This window comes from Chanos chanos, chromosome 5 (assembly GCF_902362185.1).
Source record: "Chanos chanos chromosome 5, fChaCha1.1, whole genome shotgun sequence".
NCBI lineage: Eukaryota > Metazoa > Chordata > Actinopteri > Gonorynchiformes > Chanidae > Chanos > Chanos chanos.
The window spans coordinates 42,125,535-42,146,938 of NC_044499.1; the positions used below are offsets into that span (position 1 = coordinate 42,125,535).

General features: G+C 40.0%; 2 protein-coding genes across 2 annotated transcripts; both read right to left on the reverse strand.

The window, feature by feature from the left end:
* Positions 1-128: 128 nt before the first annotated feature.
* On the reverse strand, positions 129-15,860 carry arhgap22b (Rho GTPase activating protein 22b). The gene is made up of 10 exons (XM_030775260.1): positions 15,818-15,860; positions 12,475-12,674; positions 11,106-11,193; positions 5,542-5,670; positions 3,694-3,901; positions 3,128-3,260; positions 2,404-2,477; positions 2,191-2,312; positions 660-1,584; positions 129-351 (listed from the first exon to the last, which is right to left on the reverse strand). The coding sequence occupies exons 1-10, from the start codon at positions 15,858-15,860 to the stop codon at positions 129-131; spliced, it is 2,145 nt and encodes a 714-aa protein (XP_030631120.1).
* Positions 15,861-20,091: 4,231 nt separating this feature from the next.
* lrrc18b (leucine rich repeat containing 18b) lies at positions 20,092-20,859 on the reverse strand. Its single transcript, XM_030775923.1, has one exon. It carries the CDS (start codon positions 20,857-20,859, stop codon positions 20,092-20,094), a length of 768 nt encoding a protein of 255 aa, XP_030631783.1.
* Between the last annotated feature and the right edge of the window lie 545 nt (positions 20,860-21,404).

Sequence of the window (21,404 nt, forward strand, 5' to 3'; positions counted from 1 at the left end):
GGATATGTTCAACATTATTAATAGAGAAGCCTACGGAGGCAGAGGCATGACTATTCACAATCATCACATCCCCACAGATTGTTACCATGTTTTCTGGTGCTTCAGATGTACGCCTTTGATTTTTTTTTTCAAAGGTCACTAGTGCGGGCTCCAAGAGCAAGGTCCCCCAGAGTGGAGAAAAATTCCTCCATTTCCTTTTCGAGAAGCTGATTACGGGTCTCTGCGTCCTGACGTGCCCGCTCAGAGTTGCGCAGTTTGATCTCAAGCATTTCCTTTTTCTTTCTTTCCTGCTCCATCTCATGCTCAAGCCTCTTCATCTGTGCACAAAGTGCTGCGCTCGACTCCTCCAGCCTGAAGGGAGCATAAAAAAAAAAAAAAAAAAAAAATGCAGTAAATGAAATGACATAGCCAGCACCCGCTGTTTGGTATTCTGTATCAGCAAAACTTAACGAGCAATAATAAACAGCGCTAGCAAACTTTAGGGGCAATATTTAAGGGGCGCTAAACTTTAGGGCATTAGCGAATTTGATTGAGAAATTGTAAGAAGAAAACCTGATCCCAAATTATAGTGAAACATTTTTTGGTAACAAAAGTATGTTAAATTCAGTATTTTTAAAATCACTGCTCACAATTCTTTATTTCAATTACCGGACCCTTACTTTTTCATTCTGGATTCATAGGTCAATTTCTGCCTCCTCAGCTCATCTTTCAGCCCTGCCACCAAGCTGGCCAGAGACAAGGTGCTTTCATCTGCTTCATCAGCTGCAACTGCGACAGCAGTGGTCATATTAGTATTGTCACTGCAGTCTACACTGCTCACACATATCTCCATAACGATGCTACCCTCCTCTTGCTCTGAAGGTTTAACTGTGTCACCATCCTGTGATGTACCCTGGGGGAACTCCTTTGGCTCTGGCAAAGAACCTTCCTGACCGGTGTTTGTCCCCAAAGGGTCACTACTAGAGTCTGGAACAGAAATCTCACTAGATGAAGTGGACCACGGAGTGCTGGCCACACTGGGCACACTCCCAAGACTGGAGGATGACGTAACATTGTCATAGGTGGACAGTCTCTGTGATGACCCAGAATCCCTGACACGCTCTCCTGAGGAGGTGCGGCGATGTCCTCGCAATGAGGACAGTCCATTCATTAACCAGTTCCCACTCGAGGCACTTGACACATCTACTGTGGAGCCACCGATTTTAGTAGAGGGTGGTCGTGGCGAAGAACTCTTAAAGGAGTATTTCCAGGCAGGCAGAGTCTTAGATTGCTTGCTGGGGCTGATAGCTGTGCTCCCCTTTCCCTGAGTTGCTAACTTTGAGGAGGGACCAGCTGGTGAGCAAATATTGGCATCCAAGGAGGAAGCACTGGTGCTGGCAGGGTCATTGTTGGAATAAGAGCTCTTCCCTCCCGATGGGCAGCCCTGAAATTCCTCCTCTGAGATCAAGTCAACCAGGTTAGATTGCTGGTGCTGTTGGTCTTGAGAGCTCACCTGGACCAGAGGAACTTCTGAATTCTGCTCAGCATAAAGACGATGGTGTTCGCTGATGAGCACAGTCATGAGATGCTGAACAAGAGAGGTTCCTGTAAGAACAATTTGATAAATGTTGCATGCATATAAAATTAATATTGCACACAAGCTCACATCACTGATTTAGTACTGGTGTTATGTGTGTAATTGCTTGTGTGTTGCATGGCTATGTATGAATCTTTATTACTTAAACTAAAGCTATGACTGTTAAAATTAAGAGATCTATGGGAGATGCTGGAATGTCAGCACTAGTGGTTTCATAACAGAACTGTTGAGGGCTTTTAAGAACTTCTGGATGAATATTGGGCTTTCTAGAACATTCTTTAACTTTAATATGAGCATTTTGCCCCACAGAGCAGTAGTTTTCAGTGGATGCTGAGTGAAACTTGAATGAAGAATGGAATATTAAGTATTGTGGAACACTGAAGTACAAATATTGAAGAATACTGAATATTGAGGAACACTGATTAGACAGATATGTTTGGTTATTACAAACAGGCTATGATCCAGCAGCAGTTGAAAGAATATTTTTGTGTGTGGATCATCAATGATATTTAATAAAGATCTTGATCCAGAACTTCAGTGTGGATCATTCTTTGGCACTTCATCCACCAAATCTATAACGACCACGGTCAACACAATGATTTTGTGATTTTTACCTTCCATGATGGTAACTGGGTCTTCCATTTTAGGACGAAGGATATTTGGTCCAAACACTGTTGCCAGATTCTGCACACTCATTTTATTCTCATTTGAGTGTGACTGAACCTCATCAAGAAATCTACAAACAAAAATATTTAGTGATAGTTTCTGCGCTGTGTCAAGGAAAAAGGTCTTGTTTAATGCTATTCTTTGTCAAAAGTTTGACCTACTTGCATATATATTTCAAAAGATCGTAGTTGGCCTGGGGAAGTGTCTTCACTTGCCTTCCTAGTTCTTGTATTCCCTAGAGAAAACCAATCACATGCCCTATAAGTGTATTTTGTACATTATTATTGAGTTATTATATTAAAGTTCTTAAACTATGCTAAATGTTGTATATCTATCATGTAATACCTGTAAGAATCAATGGTTTTACTTTTGAGTACACCCATAAGGACATGAATTTTTATATGTCCTGAACATTTTTATTTTCAAGCTTGAAGTTGACATTTAATGTGGACAAGGGTTTTCCTACTGCATCTTTTTTAGATACTAGAATCAATATTGGGCAAAATCTGTAGTACTGACAAATATGTCTCTTAAATCTCCAGCGCAACATTCATCAGAGCAGATTCCAAACTCTGCACGAACAGCTGCATCCATATACATATGATTCCCATTATTCTTTGAGTAATTTTCCATCTCAAAGTAATTGAAGCTAGATGTTATTATCACAAAGAGAGAGATCAGTCAAAATTAGAATAGGCCTGCTCTCCGGCAAATGCACATCTCACGATATGTTTCTGGACTTGTTTCAGATGAGTAATGGTACTTTTTTTTATGTCAGTCAAAGAATACAGAATTACAAGGGAGATTCTACCAACACATGTGTGAGTATAAATTGGCAAACCATGGGAGCACACCGCAGGTTGTGTGTTGCACATGGTCTCATACCTCCTCAGCATCTTTGGAAAGAAGCTGTGCACAGGTGAGGAAGTCCTCATACTTGCTGAAAGGTATGACTGGCTCAGGTAGCTCTCTGAGGTACAACTTCAACAACGATGCCACGGTGTGAACATCAGTGTTACTACAAAAAGTAAAAAAAAAAAAAAAAAGGTCTCAAAAAGGTTGGATTAAAGTAAACTCAAATGAACCCTGTGTAAAACAGGCTTATTGTTATAACTCAGTGTGCTTAGTGTAACTTTACTTTTTATTATAGATCTTTACTTATTATTTAATTTCATCTTGAGCAGTCACATCTAATTGAATTTTGTTTCTGGTGATTCCAATTCAATTCGAACTCCACATCTTCAAGACTGGGGTCAGCTCCAACTCTGATTCAAATTCAAGGAGCTGAATTCAAATTAACCTTCAATTCTCAATTCAGTATTAACCCTGATCCTGTAGTTCTTTCCTCTGAATCTCTGGTCCATTTAACTGCCCAGAATCACCATTTAAAGAAGAACAGATTAATTTTGAATTAATGTGGCTTAATAGTTGAAATGACTGGTTGCCTGTACCTGTCAAACAGTGGTTTATCTCCACAGTCAAAAGCATCTTGGAGCTCTTTTACCAGGTTTGCCTGACCTGGCATCCTAAAAAGGCCTTCTTCATTCAGTCCCCGCTCCCTAATAAAATCCACACATTGCTCAACCAAGAGCGGAACAAGACGTGGGCCAAACTTCTTTTCATATTGGACAGTGTCCTCCAGACATTGTCCAAATATTCCTGTGGAAGAAAGAAAAAAGGCATATTTCAGTATAATGATCACGAATATTTTGCCGAATATGCAGACACACGCATTCAGTAGATAATGCCATGTTAAAAATAGACTTGTGGGCAGGACAATTCTCTCACACAAAAACAGCTTTATAATCACATCAGCATATCGACTTATGTGTATAGCCCCTTCCAACCCCATATCAAAGCCCTGAACATCCAACAGCAAATATTCGGCTGGTTTGTCCCGCCACTTAATATAGGTCGTCACACCTGAGAGTTGCTGAGTATTTTGAGCTCTGAAATAGTCACAACAACAGTGCCGTGTTTCACAAGCACAACCGTCGTGTAATGGCCAGTAGTCGTAGTACGCCAAAGAAGAACATGGATCACAAAGAAATAGCGGTCGCTTATCAGCCATACAATAAACGCCAAGATTTCGTTTTTGCCTATGATTTCTGCTCCACGGACAGTCTTCTGTTCCGGACATCCCGTTTGCCCCGTGCATTCTCCTCGAGAACAGGATTGGCGCGCAGACTGTCAACTGAGTCATGATTGTTGTTTGCAGCATTAGTAGAAGAAGGATGACTCACAATTAACCTGCTAACATGGTGTCGTCCACAAGCCAAATGGATGATTAGGAATCACGTTAGGATGTAGTCGTTGGCAACTCTCATTGGGTTGTGCCAGCAATATGCCGGTTATCAGATCATTCTGTTTCTAACTTGGCCTCAGTTCTATTCTTAACGGGGAGCTGGAGAACTCGGAGACATTCCTGTCGGTCTGGTAAACCCGAAACCATGGTAAGGGAATACCCTCCTGTGAAGCTTTAATTTTACATGCTATATTACAAGATTTCTTCCTGAGGCATGTAATTATATCAGATCAACTCACTCTTAAATAGTTGGTATAGTAGATATTTGTCAACTATGGCTGGGGCCATGTTTGGCTAAATAATAATTACTGTATATGAAACTACAGTAACAGTCATGTCTTTCTGAAATATATACAGATAAAAGTTCTGCTCGCACAATATATTTAGGCAAAGTATTTGCAGTCTTGTTGAGAAATACTGGGGCTTAGTAATGGCATGTGCCTCATGACTATCATAGTGCTAAGGACAGTGGTGCATTCCAGTGGAGGGTTCATCACTTGGATATAAAAAACATATCATTGATTAGGCTTAGGCCTTACTTTACATGATCTTGCTATAAATACCATGGCCCTTGTAACATAATGCCTGGTAGTCAGCCAGCCTGACACACTGATCAGTAAACTGGGTGATATTTTTGCATACACAGAGAACATACTAGTATTTGACATTTTAAAAGTATAATACATAAAAAGGATAGTGAATGCCTTATCTGCGTGACATACATTGTAGTACCTTAACCAGTGGCTTATTGGACTGACACATTTAGAATAAAAAGTATAAATAAATAAACATCTTACACTTTGGTCATTTCAACATAAGGTGGAAAAAGGAAAAAACAGCACAAAAGCAGCACTTGAATATAAGGAGGACAGCCTCTGTGTCGGTGTGTTGGAGGAATAGAGCAAGGGTATTGCACAATAGAATTCTGGGCGAGGAAGGGAGCTTTTGGGTTGAAATTGAGCTGAGTTTTCTGATATTTCCACTGTGCCATTACCTCCACCAAGTGGAGCCCATATGACTCGTCGAATGGCCTTGACCCAGTCATCCATTTCAGTCTGGGAATTGGCCATAAGAAGGAAGGGCTCATGGCTTATGGTAGCTCTGTCTTTCTCCACAGTACTTCCTGAGAAAGAAAGACAAACACACACACACACACACACACACACACACGAGAGTGAGAGAGAGAGATGAGGTCATTTATAAGTTCTGTGTCACCCCTGTAATTTCAGCTGTTGTCTATAAACATGCTGTAGACTAGAATTTCAAGCACTAGCATTATATGAATGTCAACTGACATGCAGTTTTCTTTTTTTATATTTAAATATTTATGTGCCTGTGATATTTTTTCTTTCAAATGTGGATCAGTTGATTAAGTCTGTACAGAAGGGAGGGTGTGTAAATAGAATCAGTGTTAAGAGGCATTGTACCATGTGCAAAGTTAGCCTTGCTCACTGAGCTTATAGACAAATACTTGAATAAGAGGTGTCCTGCTTACTGCAAGCGTTTATAGACAGCAAATTGCGTAGGAATGGCTGGCAATTATTATGTTCACAGTTTGTACTTCTTTTAGGATTGAAAAAGGACTGTGCATATTTAAATGTTTTAACCCTCAAGGTACGTTGGTGAGCAGTAGAGAGCCTACATGATATTGTGTTGCATTTGTCCATGAAAAAGGACCAACACAAACAATATCCCATAATGTCATTACTACAGTGTTAATTATTTTCTGAATTTGTTTTAAAGAATCACAACTTTATAAACTTTTGCAAGGTCAGGAAGGTTCTGTAAAATGGAATAAACAAAGCTGCCTTGGGTAGAGGAATTTACAGCTGAGAGTACACTTATTTGTCACTGGCTCCATCATCACTCTTGTGTGAAATGACTTGACATTTACTGACACTAGGGAGCTGCAAACACAATGAGCCAGATGAGTTTGAAAAGGAATGAATCTCTTATACTTTAGTGACATGTAATTTCCAAATAGAAAAATAGCTTGTGAGACATAGAATAGGTAGTTCATTGTGTTGATTTTGAATTGCTTCATTTTTATTGTAGCCTTATTGAAACAGGACTGTTTTGTGCTCTATTTCTTTAGGGCCTTTTCTAAGTTCAGGTCATTACCAATATAATATAGGCCATCAATCTTTATACACTAGCAGTACTGACATCAGTTTTAATGATATATATATATATATATATATATACTCGTATAAAACATTAGACATTATGCTGCAGCTTTCTTTAATGACACTAGATGGTACTGTTCTTTCAAAGTATCCATCTCAGAAATCGTGGTTATCTTACCTACTCTTCAAGGAAATCTACTACAACAAACACATATTGTTTTCTCAATAGAGAGATCAAACAAACATTAATCTTTAAATATTGTACTCGCCATTACCCATTAGTGGTCCACATGCATCTTCTCAGCATGCAGAGAATATTTCTGACTAATTAGTCATGATGATGTAATGTTCCCTTATTGATCTAGTCTTGCTTTGTTGTTGTCTATGAACATTTCAGGGATGCATCATTATTAAACGCCTTAATTCCAAGTACAGCTGTCTCTTTTTAGTCTCCCAAACAGAAAATTGAGAGCAAGTTATGGCTTCAAAATCATTAAATGAAGTAATATCCAAACATGACTTTGAAAATGATTTGTGTTTATCATTTGGTTATCTGAGAAAAGTAATTGAAAATAATACAAAGTAAAGATAAACCACTGCTTAAACCATAAATAACATCTTAAACAACATTCAGATCAAGTATTTAGTGGCAGGCACATAGAACAGGATTGTTCAAGAAGTCAACAATGAAACCACAAACATTTTAAAAGAACCAATCCGGTGGAGTTTATTGGTTTAGTTAAGCTAAATAATGAATAAGACCACTATCCACAGTAAGACATTAGCCTTCCCACAGTGCAGATGAAGAGGCTGGTACTTAAAGGGGGACATTTAATTTCTCACTGTGGTGAGACATTCTAATTACCACCATCACTTCCCAGCAAGTGTCTCAGGCTCAGAAAGTGAATGAAGAATTATAGGAGTAAAAGAATGAATGGAATGAAAACATATTGCTGCTCTCTGATATATTATGTGGTCATCTGGCCATAAATGTATAAAAGGCACATACACCTGCAGTTTGTCCCCAGAGACATGTTACCAGACACACACAGGAGCAAAATGTATATAATTGTGCATGCGTGTGAATTCAAACGTGTGTACACAGAATCAGTGTGGTAAGCACTGATAATATGCCGTGTAATTATGCTAAGGATTGGAGCAGATTAACTCCAACTGACCTTTGGAGACATATCATGCGTGACAATGCTTATGTTCCTAAATGACCACGACTCACTAATTCTACACGGCACCAATCACTAAACAAACAGTGCTTTGAGACTGACTATAAAGAGAGGAAACCAAGTAAGAAAAGACAGAACTTTAATGTCTATACTCAGAAATAGCGTGAAAAGAGAAGATTATGTTCCATGTATTTACGTTAAGGTCTGGAGCAGATTAACTCCAGATGACCCCTGAAGACGTCGCAGGAACACTAATGTTCCTATATAAATCTCAACCAACAAATTCTGGAGAGTCAGCCGTAGTTAAAAATAAATATGGCTTTACAAGGGCAAATCAAATAGTTCAGTCAATTTACCGTCTTTACATACTGAGAAATAAGGTATGTTTTCATTCAGATCCTCTCTATAAGTTGCTGAAAATTAGACACTAACAGACAATAAAAGAAAACTTTGCATTTTCCTCGTATTTGACAAGTAATTGATTTATTAAACCTGCAAATAGTTTCTGTTTCCTTTTCTTAGTATGAATGGGGATATTACCTTGCAGATGCTGTGGTTTGCGTTTCCTCAGTTGGGCACAGCCCTGCCCCATGTTGTTCCCCAGGGGTGAGCTGGCACAGTGCTACAGCTGGGCCATATTACTCATGTCCACAATGCTACTATGATGCCAAATGCAATGCAGGTACAAGTCATGCAAGCCAGTGAACTAAGTGACAGGATAGTGAGTGCATGGCACCATCTCTGCCAAAAACCCACAAAAGCAAGTCTTCCAGGCTTTCATTTAGAATGCCATTCATCAATGGAAAAGAAGGGGCAGTCACTCCAATCTCCATGCAAATGAATGCGATACCAAATGGCTGCTCCTCATTAGAACTTCTTTTTGCCCCTGTCTTTTTCTCTTTTTCATTCACTTCATTCACTTCCTTCTGTAGACTGTCTAGTGGAGACAAACTACTCTGTCAACTTTGTCTGACAACCCCGCCTTTTGCTTGAAGAAACAAACAATCACACAGAACAGACCAATCAATTTGAGAGCCACTGATGAGACTTTAGGTCTCATTCGCTCTCTTTCCAACCTGCAAAGTCTGTCTCCTTGACTGACATCTCAGCATGCCACTGGAACTCTCTTGTTCTGCATCCCCCTCACTGATGAAGCACTTCCTTTCCTTTTAAGTAACCAAACGGATCCTGTACTTTAAGTCCCTCTTCTGAAGACCAGACAAATACAGATACATGAACATCGTCCAGAGTACTGGCTGCCAGAAGGCTGTTCTGTTTGTCCTTCTGAAGACCTCACCACCCTCATTCTTCTTAGAGTACTTGTCACTTAAACCTCAATTATGAACAGGGCCATTGTTAGAATATCTGATTTTACTATGGATATCAAATAAGCAGACCTGGCAAACTGATGCACTGACAAAATGGAAATTGCTCAGCTATGTCTAGTGCTTCACAAAGCACAAAACAACATATTGTGTTTCCTGAGATATACTGTAAAATCCACAACTGTCCCTGTGTCTGGTTCACAGCTGTCTTGAAAATGAGACTGTTTGATAAAATGGAATATGGCAGCCAAACAAAGATTGTGGTTGATAACCACAGGAGAAGGAGAGGAGAGGGCGCGGTCTCAAGCATGATGTCAATCTTGCATCGGTGCCTGGACACAGTTATGCTGTGTGCATGAGTCAGAATCTGTGCGATCAGGGACATGCATGAATATAAGCTATTAAGAAAACAAAACTAAAAGTATGAAGAAAAGAAAAAAAAAGGTGAAACAAGTTAGTTGTTGTGATCCACAAGGGATATAGGATTTACAAAGCCTTCTCTGACATTTGCTTCCCTTTGTGGATTTGCAGCATATGGGGAAAAAAGAATCCCAAAGTAGGCTTTTGTAACACATCTGGCCTCTAAGCTGGCCCAGTTCACTCTTGTGAACATTAGCACTTAGGCTAATTGATTTTCAGGGGCTGACATGCCTGACTCATTGAATGCAGTTTACAAAGCCTCTGCAAGTTTAAAATTTAAGAGTCAGAATTTAAACAGAAAAGGTGTGCCTAGTTCCTTGAGCATTATTCATGATCCTGGCCAAGGCAAGCATTGTTTGTAATATTTGGTTTTGATTGTTCTGTGTAATATTCCATGAAATCTTGCTGATCTACACCGCAGTGATTCAGAGCATGCTGGATCAGGTATATCAGTAGACTACTTCTCAATCCTAGATTACAAAATATATTCTTACTGATGTACTGAGATCACTGCCCAGTCTTTCTGGTAAATATAGTTGTCTATCTTTGCCCAAATATCCTTTGTCAAGCATCAAACTGCAATTGTAGTGAATGGAAAAAAGAAAGGGAAATATGAAGCCTTTCTGTGAGGATTAAGAGAGAATCTGATATCTTGTAAACTTCGACTTGGAGTGGTGCCTGAAGGTTGGGTCAGGTTAGCCGAGTACAAGGTATGTAGCGTAGTATGCACAATTGTAATTTCATCCTCTGCCCTGCTTGTGGTGTGCTGGCATAAATCCCTCTTTCACAGTGAGGACGTCATCTGTGAGTTTCCAAGTCCACATTCGGCTAGTTGAGGGCTGAATGGTGTTACACTACCATGCCATATTTACTCACCATAAATTAAACACACACTGACACACACAAAAGTCAAGCACAGTAAAGAGAGACAAGGAAGAGGTCAACAAGCGGCCTTGTGATACCATACCGAAATAGCGATTACTTAATACCTGGTTAGATATTTTTTTATCATTACCCTATTATACACCATACATTTCTTATCATCAGCAAAATTAACATAGTAGATTATTAGTGGACTTTATCAAAATTGATATTCATGTGTTTTTCTTTATTTTCTTTAACAAGTTTGCCTGGAAGAAATAAACCAACTGTATTTTCTTGAGTCACTCATTTCAGTAGAGGCTGCAATGAGTCAGTCAAGACTATCAGATGATAGTAGAACCCCTTTAGCTGGAAACTCATCCTGAGTGCAAGATATATTTCAGTTTAAACTTACAGGGCTGATTTGACAAACTGTGGATAGTTCTGTCTCTAACTGCTTGCAACTTGCAAGTGGTGTTACCAAGGTTATCTGTGGTTGAAGGAAGTACTGTTACTTCCCTGAAAAGTCCATAGATTACAATATAAAAGAATCACTTATAATCATAATAATCAGTGAGTCCCATTATTTTGCAGTAGGGCACATTCTTTTAGTTTTGAGGAGGGTCATAATCATACTCCACTCACCTGGGACAATCTCAAACAGGTGTCGGCCAGGTTCCTCCGGATTCACCGTCAGTTCGTTCACCTGAGTGCCCCTGAGAGGGATACAACCCTGGAGCAGAGAGATTGAGTTGTAAAATACAGCAATAAAAGTCACAAATAAATCTTACTTTCTATCAATTCATGTTTTTCTCTGTCTATGATACCAGCGTTTCTGTAGAGTTCTTGAAGAAGCAGACACACTGGTTAGTTTTTCTTCAAAAAATTAAAAACAGCTTCCTCGCATTGGAATTAGACTAAACCTCATTATTTTTTGAAGTGATCAGGTGCTGTTGGTCATGGTAATTTCCAATCTATCCTCAGTCTTTCATCTAATGAGCTGAATACAAAACCGCCAAATAAATGGAATGCCAGACGTATCGCCATGACAACAAATTAGTCGACGGTTTGGTCAGGTCAAGGGTTTAGCCAAGCAGTTCAGGAGTTCAGAGACCCACCTGCTTCATCACTCTATTATATGTTGTATATTAACACTGCACAAATTAGTGATGTTACAGCTGAATTTAATGATGCTAAGACGAACTTTTGTTGAAGAATCTGATCTCATTATTTTAAGCCATAGCTAAATTAGATGTTATTATTTCTCTTAAATTCTATGATTTGATATCACATGTTTAAACTCATCTTTTTGTTGCCTTTGCTGTTCATCTCTAATTATTCAAAATGTCTGAGGAGCTCCCCTATTCAGAATGGGTTCACTGTCTCCTTTCATCTCAGTGTGTGCTTTGCTATGTGATGTGCCTACACAGGCCTCTACTTTGAAATGAATTGATTAAAGGCAGGAAAAGCTGGCAGGACTGACATTTTCACACACATCCTGCCTAGCGCTGTGAGGGGGAAGATCAATGAAAGCTGCATATGTATTGACAGGGTTGGGTGAAAAGAGCTGTCTGTCACTCACTTCAGTTTTAGTATAAGGGCTTACTCTAGCTGAAAAGCATTGATTGGCAGCATGGGAGGGTCAACGGTCACTCTTGTAGGTTTGACAAAATCAATATATGTATTTGGATTCTGCCTGAGATGTGAAACGATTAGCCAGAAATCATGTGAGATCTCACACTTACAGCCTGTTTGCAGTTTCATGTCAAAAGCACAGTATGTCTTACTCAGCCAGAGCTACTTTCCAGTCTTAAAGTGTCTTTTTTGCACCACAAAGAAGCTAGATGCTGTAGATGAACCCCTGTCTGCGTTGTGGCTTGTTATATTGTTTCCATTAGGAGTTGTCAGCTGGATTTTTCTCGTTATTATCACGTTTCCTGTAGTAGTGGCAACTAAATAAGGCTAAACTGCTCCTCAGTGCAGTCAGAAGTTCTTGGGTTCAGTGTAGGCCTACCTGTGGTTTGGTTTCCTCCTCATCCTTGTAGAAGTATAGGTAGTCAGCACGTAGCACAAACCAGCGCAGCTGCCAATTCTTCATAATGCTCCTCTGTTTCTTCAGCCAGCCAGCTTTCAGCGCCCCCTCCTGGAGGCCCGGGGAGGTGGGCCGACATGTCCCTTGGGACACCTCACCCATCACCATACTCTTTGACCTGGCTGAAGACCAAACAGAGAAGTCTGAGTGAACATCAGTGACTTGTGTCTATGGTAAAAGCTCCTTAGGACATCCATTCCTTGATGTTCAGGAACTGCAAAATACAGAGTATCAGTACACATTACAACAAGTCTGCTAGCCACTGTTCTTGCTGTGCTGAAGGCGAGTGCACCTTACAAGCCTTGTCAGTATTTTGTAGGTTGGCTTAATGGCATCTCTTCTCTGTATGGCTTTACCAGGGGAAATGTGTTGTATTGCTGCTGTCTTTGCTGTCCTTGAGCCAAAGGTGTTTTTTTTTCTCCAAGGCGCTGAACACGTTGTGATACAAGATAAAGGCCCTCATGTGTTCAGTGCCACCACCCTACAGCCCCTGTATCAGTCTTATGTTTGTTCTGTCATGCCCAGAAAAAGGAGAGGCCCTTAAACTCTGATAACAAGATCTCTTGGGGGGGGGGGGGTGGTCTCGCTGAGGTACCAGTGCAGGTATAATGGGACTACTGTATGTTTATTCTGCTTGCATTTTTAGCGGATGAATGTACCCTTTCATCCACACAGAGAAGTATAATAAGATCCTTTACATCTCATTGAGGATTTGTCGTATTTCATAGCACAAATGAACTATGTTAAAAAAATAAAAATAAATAAATAAACAGTCACACATGCCTTGTAATCTTCCGTATTCTCAATAAACAAGACCATAAAGACATAATCAAATAAACAAGATGCTGTAGTGCTGTCATAGTGGTCCAATGAGTAGAAGAAACTGCAGCTTGGACACACAGGGCAAAGCTATCCTGGACAAAGCTATCTTATCATGTATAATTTATAGAAATCAATGCTGCACACACAGCTGCCTTGTGCCTCTGGGCTGCAGACACACAATCAATGTATGTATGGTTTTCAGAGAGTGGGGAAAAAATCAATCCCTTCCCCTTTATCCTTATTTTTCCTCATTTATGAACCCCTGTGGATGGTAGTGTTTGCCAGGACTCTGACGCTGTAATGACCAGAGGCACTTTTATTTATTTATTTTTTTTTGGAAAATCTGCCTGAGTAGGCGTAAAACATGTCTGTAACTACAGAAATGGAAGCCAGTGCTAGCCATGTTGATGTCAGGGGTTCAAAAAAATCTCACGTCTTTGATTATCTACACAAACTGAATTCAGTTTGCCAGTGTCCTCTACGAGACATGATGGCAGCCTGTACTGTGTCCCTCCCTGTGTCTCTGCAGTAATCACTCTCTTTCTCTCTCTTTCTCTCTCTCTCTCTCTCTCTCTCCCTCTCTCTCTCTCTCTCTCTCTCTCTCTCTCCCTCTCTCTCTTTCTCTCTCTCTCTCTCTCTCTCATTAGATTGCTTGTTGATCACATTAACCAGTGCTCTGTGTACACCAAAGCCCAGTGTCATTCTATGCTCTGACTCAAAGCCAAGACAAGGAGTGGTACATCCTGTCGATGAAACTGTTGATATTGATCAGATACCCTCCAGTTTTTATTGGTCTACACAATATGTGATTTGAAGTTTTCAAACTGAAAGTCACTGATGACTGCTTCATAATTTTTAAATCAATCTCTGCTGACAGCATTTTTTTTTTTTTATCTATACAAGTTTGGAGAAATGTATCGTGCCATACTTGTGTTTTCCTCACAGTCAGATCAGATGTAGATTCATGTTTTTTTTTTTTTTTTGTACACTCTGGATTTGAAGCTCAATGAGTGATTGTCTCTGTGTGTGCTGGCTAAATGGAGCATAGCACATTTACCCCAGTTTACCACTGTTACTATGTGATGATTCATACCTTCCCACTTTGTCATGGGCGTTGCTAGCATGTGGTCAGAAAAAAAAAATCCCTGTTTTAGGATAGAGCAGAGCAACTTTCCTCTTCTTTTATAGAAAATTATTCTACAGTGCAAATACTAAGACAATGCATTCATTACATATGGTACATGATGTGCTGTATGATCCAGTTGCAGAACATTTCATCTTGTCTATCTTGAGGTCTGTCATGTGTGTTTCACACCAGGAAAACAATTATGAAGAAACAATTGTTATGAAGCATTGTGGAGCTTACTGTAGCAGCATGATTTAGCAATGGTCACAGCTACATGCGTAGTAATAAAGAACATCCTAAATGTGCTTGGCTCCATGCACTGCATGTAAATGATGTCTAATTCAAATGCATGAAGAGAAACAGAGGTTTTAGATAACTTTCAGTAGGATAAATAATCTCAGCATTTTTACTAGGTGGTGCTTCAGTTATGGAATTACATTGCATCGATCATGTTGATTTATGATATATAAAACAATGAAGCGTGAAAGGGCTAGTGTACCAGTCCGACTGTAGTAATACAATCCTACGTTCTGATAGGCTCATCTGAGTGTCTGCTGATGCATGTTGATGAATGAACCGTAGCTCACTGTGGACATGTGTAGTAAAGCGGGCCTTGCCTTTAGATGATGGAGGAATCCCTTGAGAGCGGGAGGAATGTTTCTTAGCGCTCAGCTGTCGTGAGGTGTAACATGCAGGGCTGTATGTGCATGCTTGCTCGCGCGGTTAGCCATTGTACAATGGGAATGAGGCAGTGTAGACGTAAAAGTGGGAGTTATTTAAGACTGTGGTGATTTCAGTAGAACGGTGGAGTATAATTACAGTTAACGTTGTGTTCTAAAACAAGAGATAAATTACAGTATTGCCAGCTCAGAGAACAGAGTATATAACAGTGTACAACTGTAATGGTGTACGGTGTGCAACAGAAAAATACACTAATTTCATATTATCATGATTCTGTATTATACTAGAGTATAGATCTATGATATAATCTATGTCTTTTGGTCATTTGCTATGTTAATCATCACTTGGGATTACACCTAATCCTCACATTTTAGAACAATTTCTGTTTTTTTTTTTTTTGTTTTTTTTTTTGCCTCCAGTTAACTCAATTTATTTTAATTAATTGGTCACTTTTTTCTGACGCTGTGACTAAACCAACACACATCACGTTCTATAGAATACATTCAGCGTCTGCTCAGCACATCTGCATATTCCCTCAGTATGAATGTAGTGTGAGCGAGGATGATGATAGATGAGAAGACAGGTTCTGTGTGCTCAAGTGAATGGATAGGAGAAGATAAACAAACTGTACTGTACCTCTTCTGGTCTGTCTGATCTTTGGACTCAGCATGGCTGTCATCGCTTGGCTACGCTTTCTCTGCTCAGCATATTTTTCCTTTACTCCACCTGTCTCAGTCCATTCTATCTCTTCCTCTTCTCCTCCGTGGCTCCCTCTTCTTCTCCTGTTCTCTCTCTCTCTCTCTCTCTCTCCCTCTCTCTCTCTCTCTCCCCGGCTCCTCTCTCCCTCTGCTATTGCACTGACCTCATGTAGCAGGCACCGGCTTGTTGGGGGCTGGGGGAGGGATCCCTCATATTCATTTACACACACGCGCGCACACACACACACACACACACACACACACACACCCTAACACACACGCGCACTCACGCTCCTTCAGCCTCTCGAAGACTTACACACACACACTCGCTGGTCCACACCCACCCTTCTTGCATTATTCATGCTGCCTCTCTCTACGTTGACCAGTCAATGTCTGTATGATTGCACATGCTGCCGCTCAGCAAGCCTGAAACACAGGACCAGAGTCGCTCACCTCTTAATTCGTCAGAGGCATTTGTTCTAGTGTTCCCCTGCTTCCCTTGCTCCATCTCTCTCTCAATTTCCCTATTTTTCACCCCTCATCTGTCTTTTACCCTGTCTCTCTCTCTCTCTCTCTCTCTCTCTCTCACTCACTCACATGTACAAGGACACAAGCACCCATACACATACACACACACACACACACACACCATATTTGTTTATCATCCCCTCTCCTCTCTCTTCTCTTCTCCTCTTTCAAAACACCACCCCCAGTAAGGCAGATAATAGCTGCAGCTCCACCAGTACAATTGAATCAGCTCAGCCCTGTAGACCACAGCTGGTCCTCCTACAGGCAGAGTGGGAGAGGGAGGGGCACAGCACCCAGCTGAAGCCAAAATAAGACAGCAGTAAAAACCTCATTCATTCATCGCCTACACCGCAACAAGGGCTGGGTGCTGCTTGTTTAGCCTGAGAATAACCCCTACTGATGAGTCCAGTTTAAAAACATAACCTCAGACTAACAGTTCTGCTTCTTGAGAGATTTCCTGATAAGAAAAAGGTTTAATTAAATTGTATACTCTGTTGTGATATTTACAATAGTGCACAACAAGTGATGGAGCTGGGGCATTCACTGCACATAATTGTTTTAGAATGGCAGCAATTTGAAAGATGGCACTGCCATGTTAGTTCCTGGATGCATCTCTACAAATATGTTTTAATTTGAACATTTCACTTGTCAGGACACACACTTTTTCTCTATTTTAGGAGTGTGTAGTCAGACATGTGTTGATGCATTAGCCGTAATCAAGCTTAAGCCTTAGTCAGGCTTAAATCTGAGATCTATCTTTGGCCATACATTTACCAACCCACACCAAGCATCAATTTTTTGTCAATGAACTGTTTTATGTCTCCAAGTGCTGTTGACAGTTTTAAAAGTTGTCAGATCATGTTTATTAATTTATTTTACCAACCACAAAATATTATGCATCACACATTACTCAGATGTCTCATCCAGCATTCATTTTAAGGGAACAACTAAGCTATAGAGATTTCTGTACATTTTGTCTGTGTGCTGTGTGTGTGTGTGTGTGTGTTTGTTCGTTTGTTTGGGTGTGTGTGCTTTTCAGTATGTTTACTTTTAGTAGCTTCTCTAAACAGCAAAGCTGGGATAATTCCGGTTTAAACAGCCATGTCCTAAGGACGTCCTTTCTGTTCTGAGTGTCTGTTAAACTACTGAAAGGTCTTTACGGTTCCTCAGCTATCGTATATTACCTTTTTTGATAGGTAGACAAATACATTTGAGGCCAACCGTGCAATTAACCTTCAATAATTAATACAAGAAAACTTGATTTTAAAAACCCTGATTTGTGCCTTTGTAGGGAGACTGACACGCCTGGTCGATCGAGGCCTAATGCTGGTAACAGCATTATTTATTGATTTGGCACTTGGTTTAAAGTCAGCAGTGTAGCGCTCACAGGGGTGCTGACATTTGGCTTTAAAAATCTGCATAACAAATTCAAAACAAATGTGTATCATGTGGTGAAACATTCACATTATGATGATGATGATTATTGCTATTATTATTACTGTCATCATCATATCATCATCATTATTATCATCATTGTTATTGCTGTTGTTATTGTTATCATCATCATTATTATCATTATTGTTATTGCTGTTTTAACAAATGAATGTTGACTGCAGGCTTGAAGATGAAAAATCTCAGAATTAGGCAGAACAATACCTTTTTTTTTTTTTTTAATAAACAAGATGTTCCTTGTTTGTTGCTTTAATTATTGCTTTATCGTGGAATTTTTAAATTTAACATCACAGGTGGAATACAGTAGGTGATACTAAAAATAGTTATGTGTAGGCATTTCACTGAATCACATCCGTACTACAGCAGAAATGACTGAATAACTTTTTTCTAATTTTTGAGTTTCATGGTCCAAGCTCAGTACATGGGCCCTCATAAAACATGTATGTCCCAGTGTGTATTGCCAAAAAACAAAAAACAACAACAACAAAAAAACCCTTGTTGTGTTACATGTTATTTCCTTACACACAATTAGCTTTCAGTTTGATTTAATTTGCTAATGGACAGCGACAGACTCAGAGTGCATTGAGAGCACATTTTGCGAATGTACTTGACTAATCAAGCTGCATTGCAAAAATATACGTTTTATTTTGTTCAAGGGTTTTTAGCTCATCGACTTACCAGTAACACAAGAAAGCCTGTGGAGGTGAATAAATAAATGCTCTGATTATTTCATTATTTAACATTTTGAGTGTATCTTTTACCTTTTAGCTCTTTTGCACAATATGCACTGATTAATCTATACAGCTTTCTAGACGTGTTCAGTGGGACAGGGGTTTCTCTGTGTAGAGCTTGTGGACTATTACTGCTCTGTCATCACCATAATTATGACCGGTATGTAGAATGAGTAAGACAGTTCACCTGTCATCATAGTGACAAAGCTGCTCACATTTACTGCGAATGTGGGGAGATCAATAACTCAGTCAGTCAGACTTTAATTAGGGACTACTACTCAAGAAAATTGGTTCAGAAATCAATATTTTCTCTTGATGTCTTAATTGTGGTCACTTTAGCAGTTTTCTTGATAGCATAATGGAAAAGTGGTGATGGAAATTTGTGGTTTATTGATATACCTGTTTTACTGTTTTTTCATAAAGGCCACACAGGATTTGCAAATGTGAGCAGACGTTGTAGGTGATTGGACATGTTTTGTCTAGAGGCCTTGGTTGTGGTGATTATTGAAAATTTCTTCTCATATTTAGTTACTGTGCGTGTGTATGTGTGTGTGTGTGTGCTTTTGTGTGCATGCACATGTGCACGTGTGTGTGTGTGTGTGTGTGTGTGTGCGTGTGTGTACGTGCTTTCACATGAATTTTCTTGATGACCTACAGGAGCGTGTGCAGTTTCCATTAATAAAGTCAAGACCTGTTAGGTGTTTGCTGCTCTCTGCTGGTAGATAAACACATAGCACTTAAAACTGGACTGCACAATGTTCTGACTGCTATCATACTTCCTAAGCATGTTACTTTTCCTGTGGTCAGACCCAGTAGGCTTCTACCTCCCAACTGTTAATGTTCAAAAAAGCTCCAAAATGAAGTGGGTTTAACACCACATCAGAAGACACTGAGAAGATTGAACTGAATTGGTTTGGAAAGCACAGTCTTCAGTGGCCCAGCTGGACAAATGCTTATTTGCAGTTTGCTTGTTTAAGACACAATAATCTTCTAGACATAGCAGCATATCACCAGTTTTAAGTAATATACAATCTTTTATATATCCCATCAAGGAACAGTTGAGATGAGCACCCAGCAGTGTTGAAATCGATCTCTTTCCCATCCTTTCTGTCCATCTTAGTATGTGATACAATTGTAGCTTTATATCCTGCAATATACTGCACTCCGCATCTAGATCTGCATCTACTCCTTACTTCAGCCCACTTGAGCGTAATATATTTTGTAATATGAGATGTGTGAGAGAGTGCGAGATTTTCTCACGTACCGTTAAATATTAATGACACACTAATGATGTCTGACCATTGATTAGATAATTCTTTATCAATAAATCTTTTCACAGAATTCAGTTAAGATGACACATCAGTTTTCAGAATCATAGTATTTTTGAACCACTCTCCTCAAAATGATTTTCTTTCTCTACATTTCTTTAAAGCCTTTGGAGCCTCTTGGTCATTTTGGGGTCACTATGTCCTACTGATCTGGTTAAAAATCTGTATGACTTTCATCTCCACACAGCCTCATCCTCTTGTGCCACTGAGTTTGGTGTCATCAATCCAGCAAACATGGACCTTTTATGAACTGGGCTTCCGCTCGTCTTGCTATCCAACCTCTCTCTCTTTGCTTTGCACCTCTGGAGGCAGTCATCACACAGGCAACTCTCTCTCACCAGGTACAGGCACTCAACCCGCTTGATGGGGTCCAGCTCAGGAGGATTATCTGGAGGGATGGGGTTACAATTGATGTTGAGCTTGTCTAAGTTGGGAAGGTTTTTGAGACAGCCAGGCACAGATGTGAGAAGGTTGTTGAAGAGGCCCAGCTCCCGCAGTTGCTTGAGAGCAGAAACCGAGGCTGGCAGGCTCTCGATGCTGTTCATGCCCAGGTTGAGACTTCGCAGGTTCTTCAGAAGCCCCAGCTCATGTGGAAGGCTATGTGTGTTCAAACGATTATTGCAAAGATTAAGACTGTAAAGATTTTGCAGGCGACCGATGGCCTGTGGTATCTGTTCCAGCTGGTTGCTGTGCAGGTCTAACCATCTCAGGTTAACAAACTTGTCAATGCTCTCCGGAATCTTCTTCAACAGGTTGCGACTCAGGTCCAGCTCATCCACATCACAAAGCTTTAGAATACACTTGGGGAAGGTAGCGATCTCCATGTTACTGAGGTCCAGGCGACGTTTCCCATCCGTTGTTGGCTTCAGAGCATTCTTGGCCATCTTTAGGGTGATTTTTCTACCCTTTGCCTCTTTGGATCGCTTTTTCCCCTTTGCCATTGTGCCTACAGAAGAAAGAGGGCATTGGGTTAATTAGGTGCTGGATAATGTTATCTCTTATGATCTCATCGGAGCACTTGAACACCTTTCTGTGAAATCTATGAGTAATTTATAAGAGTAGCAGTGTCCATTCTTAAATGTTTATCACGGTACAGACAACAATATAAACAGTGATGTATTCTCATATATTTTTTTAAAAATTTACTGAAGTGATCTACTGAGACAAGTTAGAATACTGGTGGGTTACCCCTGCAACACTATTGCAGAACACGAGGCATTTTGGATTTGGCTTTGCACCCTTGTTTCTTCGTATTTTCTACTTTACCATCAAAGCCATTGCTATTGTCTTGATGATATATACATATAAAAATGAAACTGGTTTGTTCATTGAAATTACTCATGTCTCAGAATAGTGCTGTGAATACCATAAAGACTGCTACTTATATTACTACTTGTGCAGTTGGCTGCGTTTGTAGGTATTGACAGCAATGCACCAGTGGGACATTGCAAATTGCAGTCACTCATTAAATATAGCAGTGATGCCC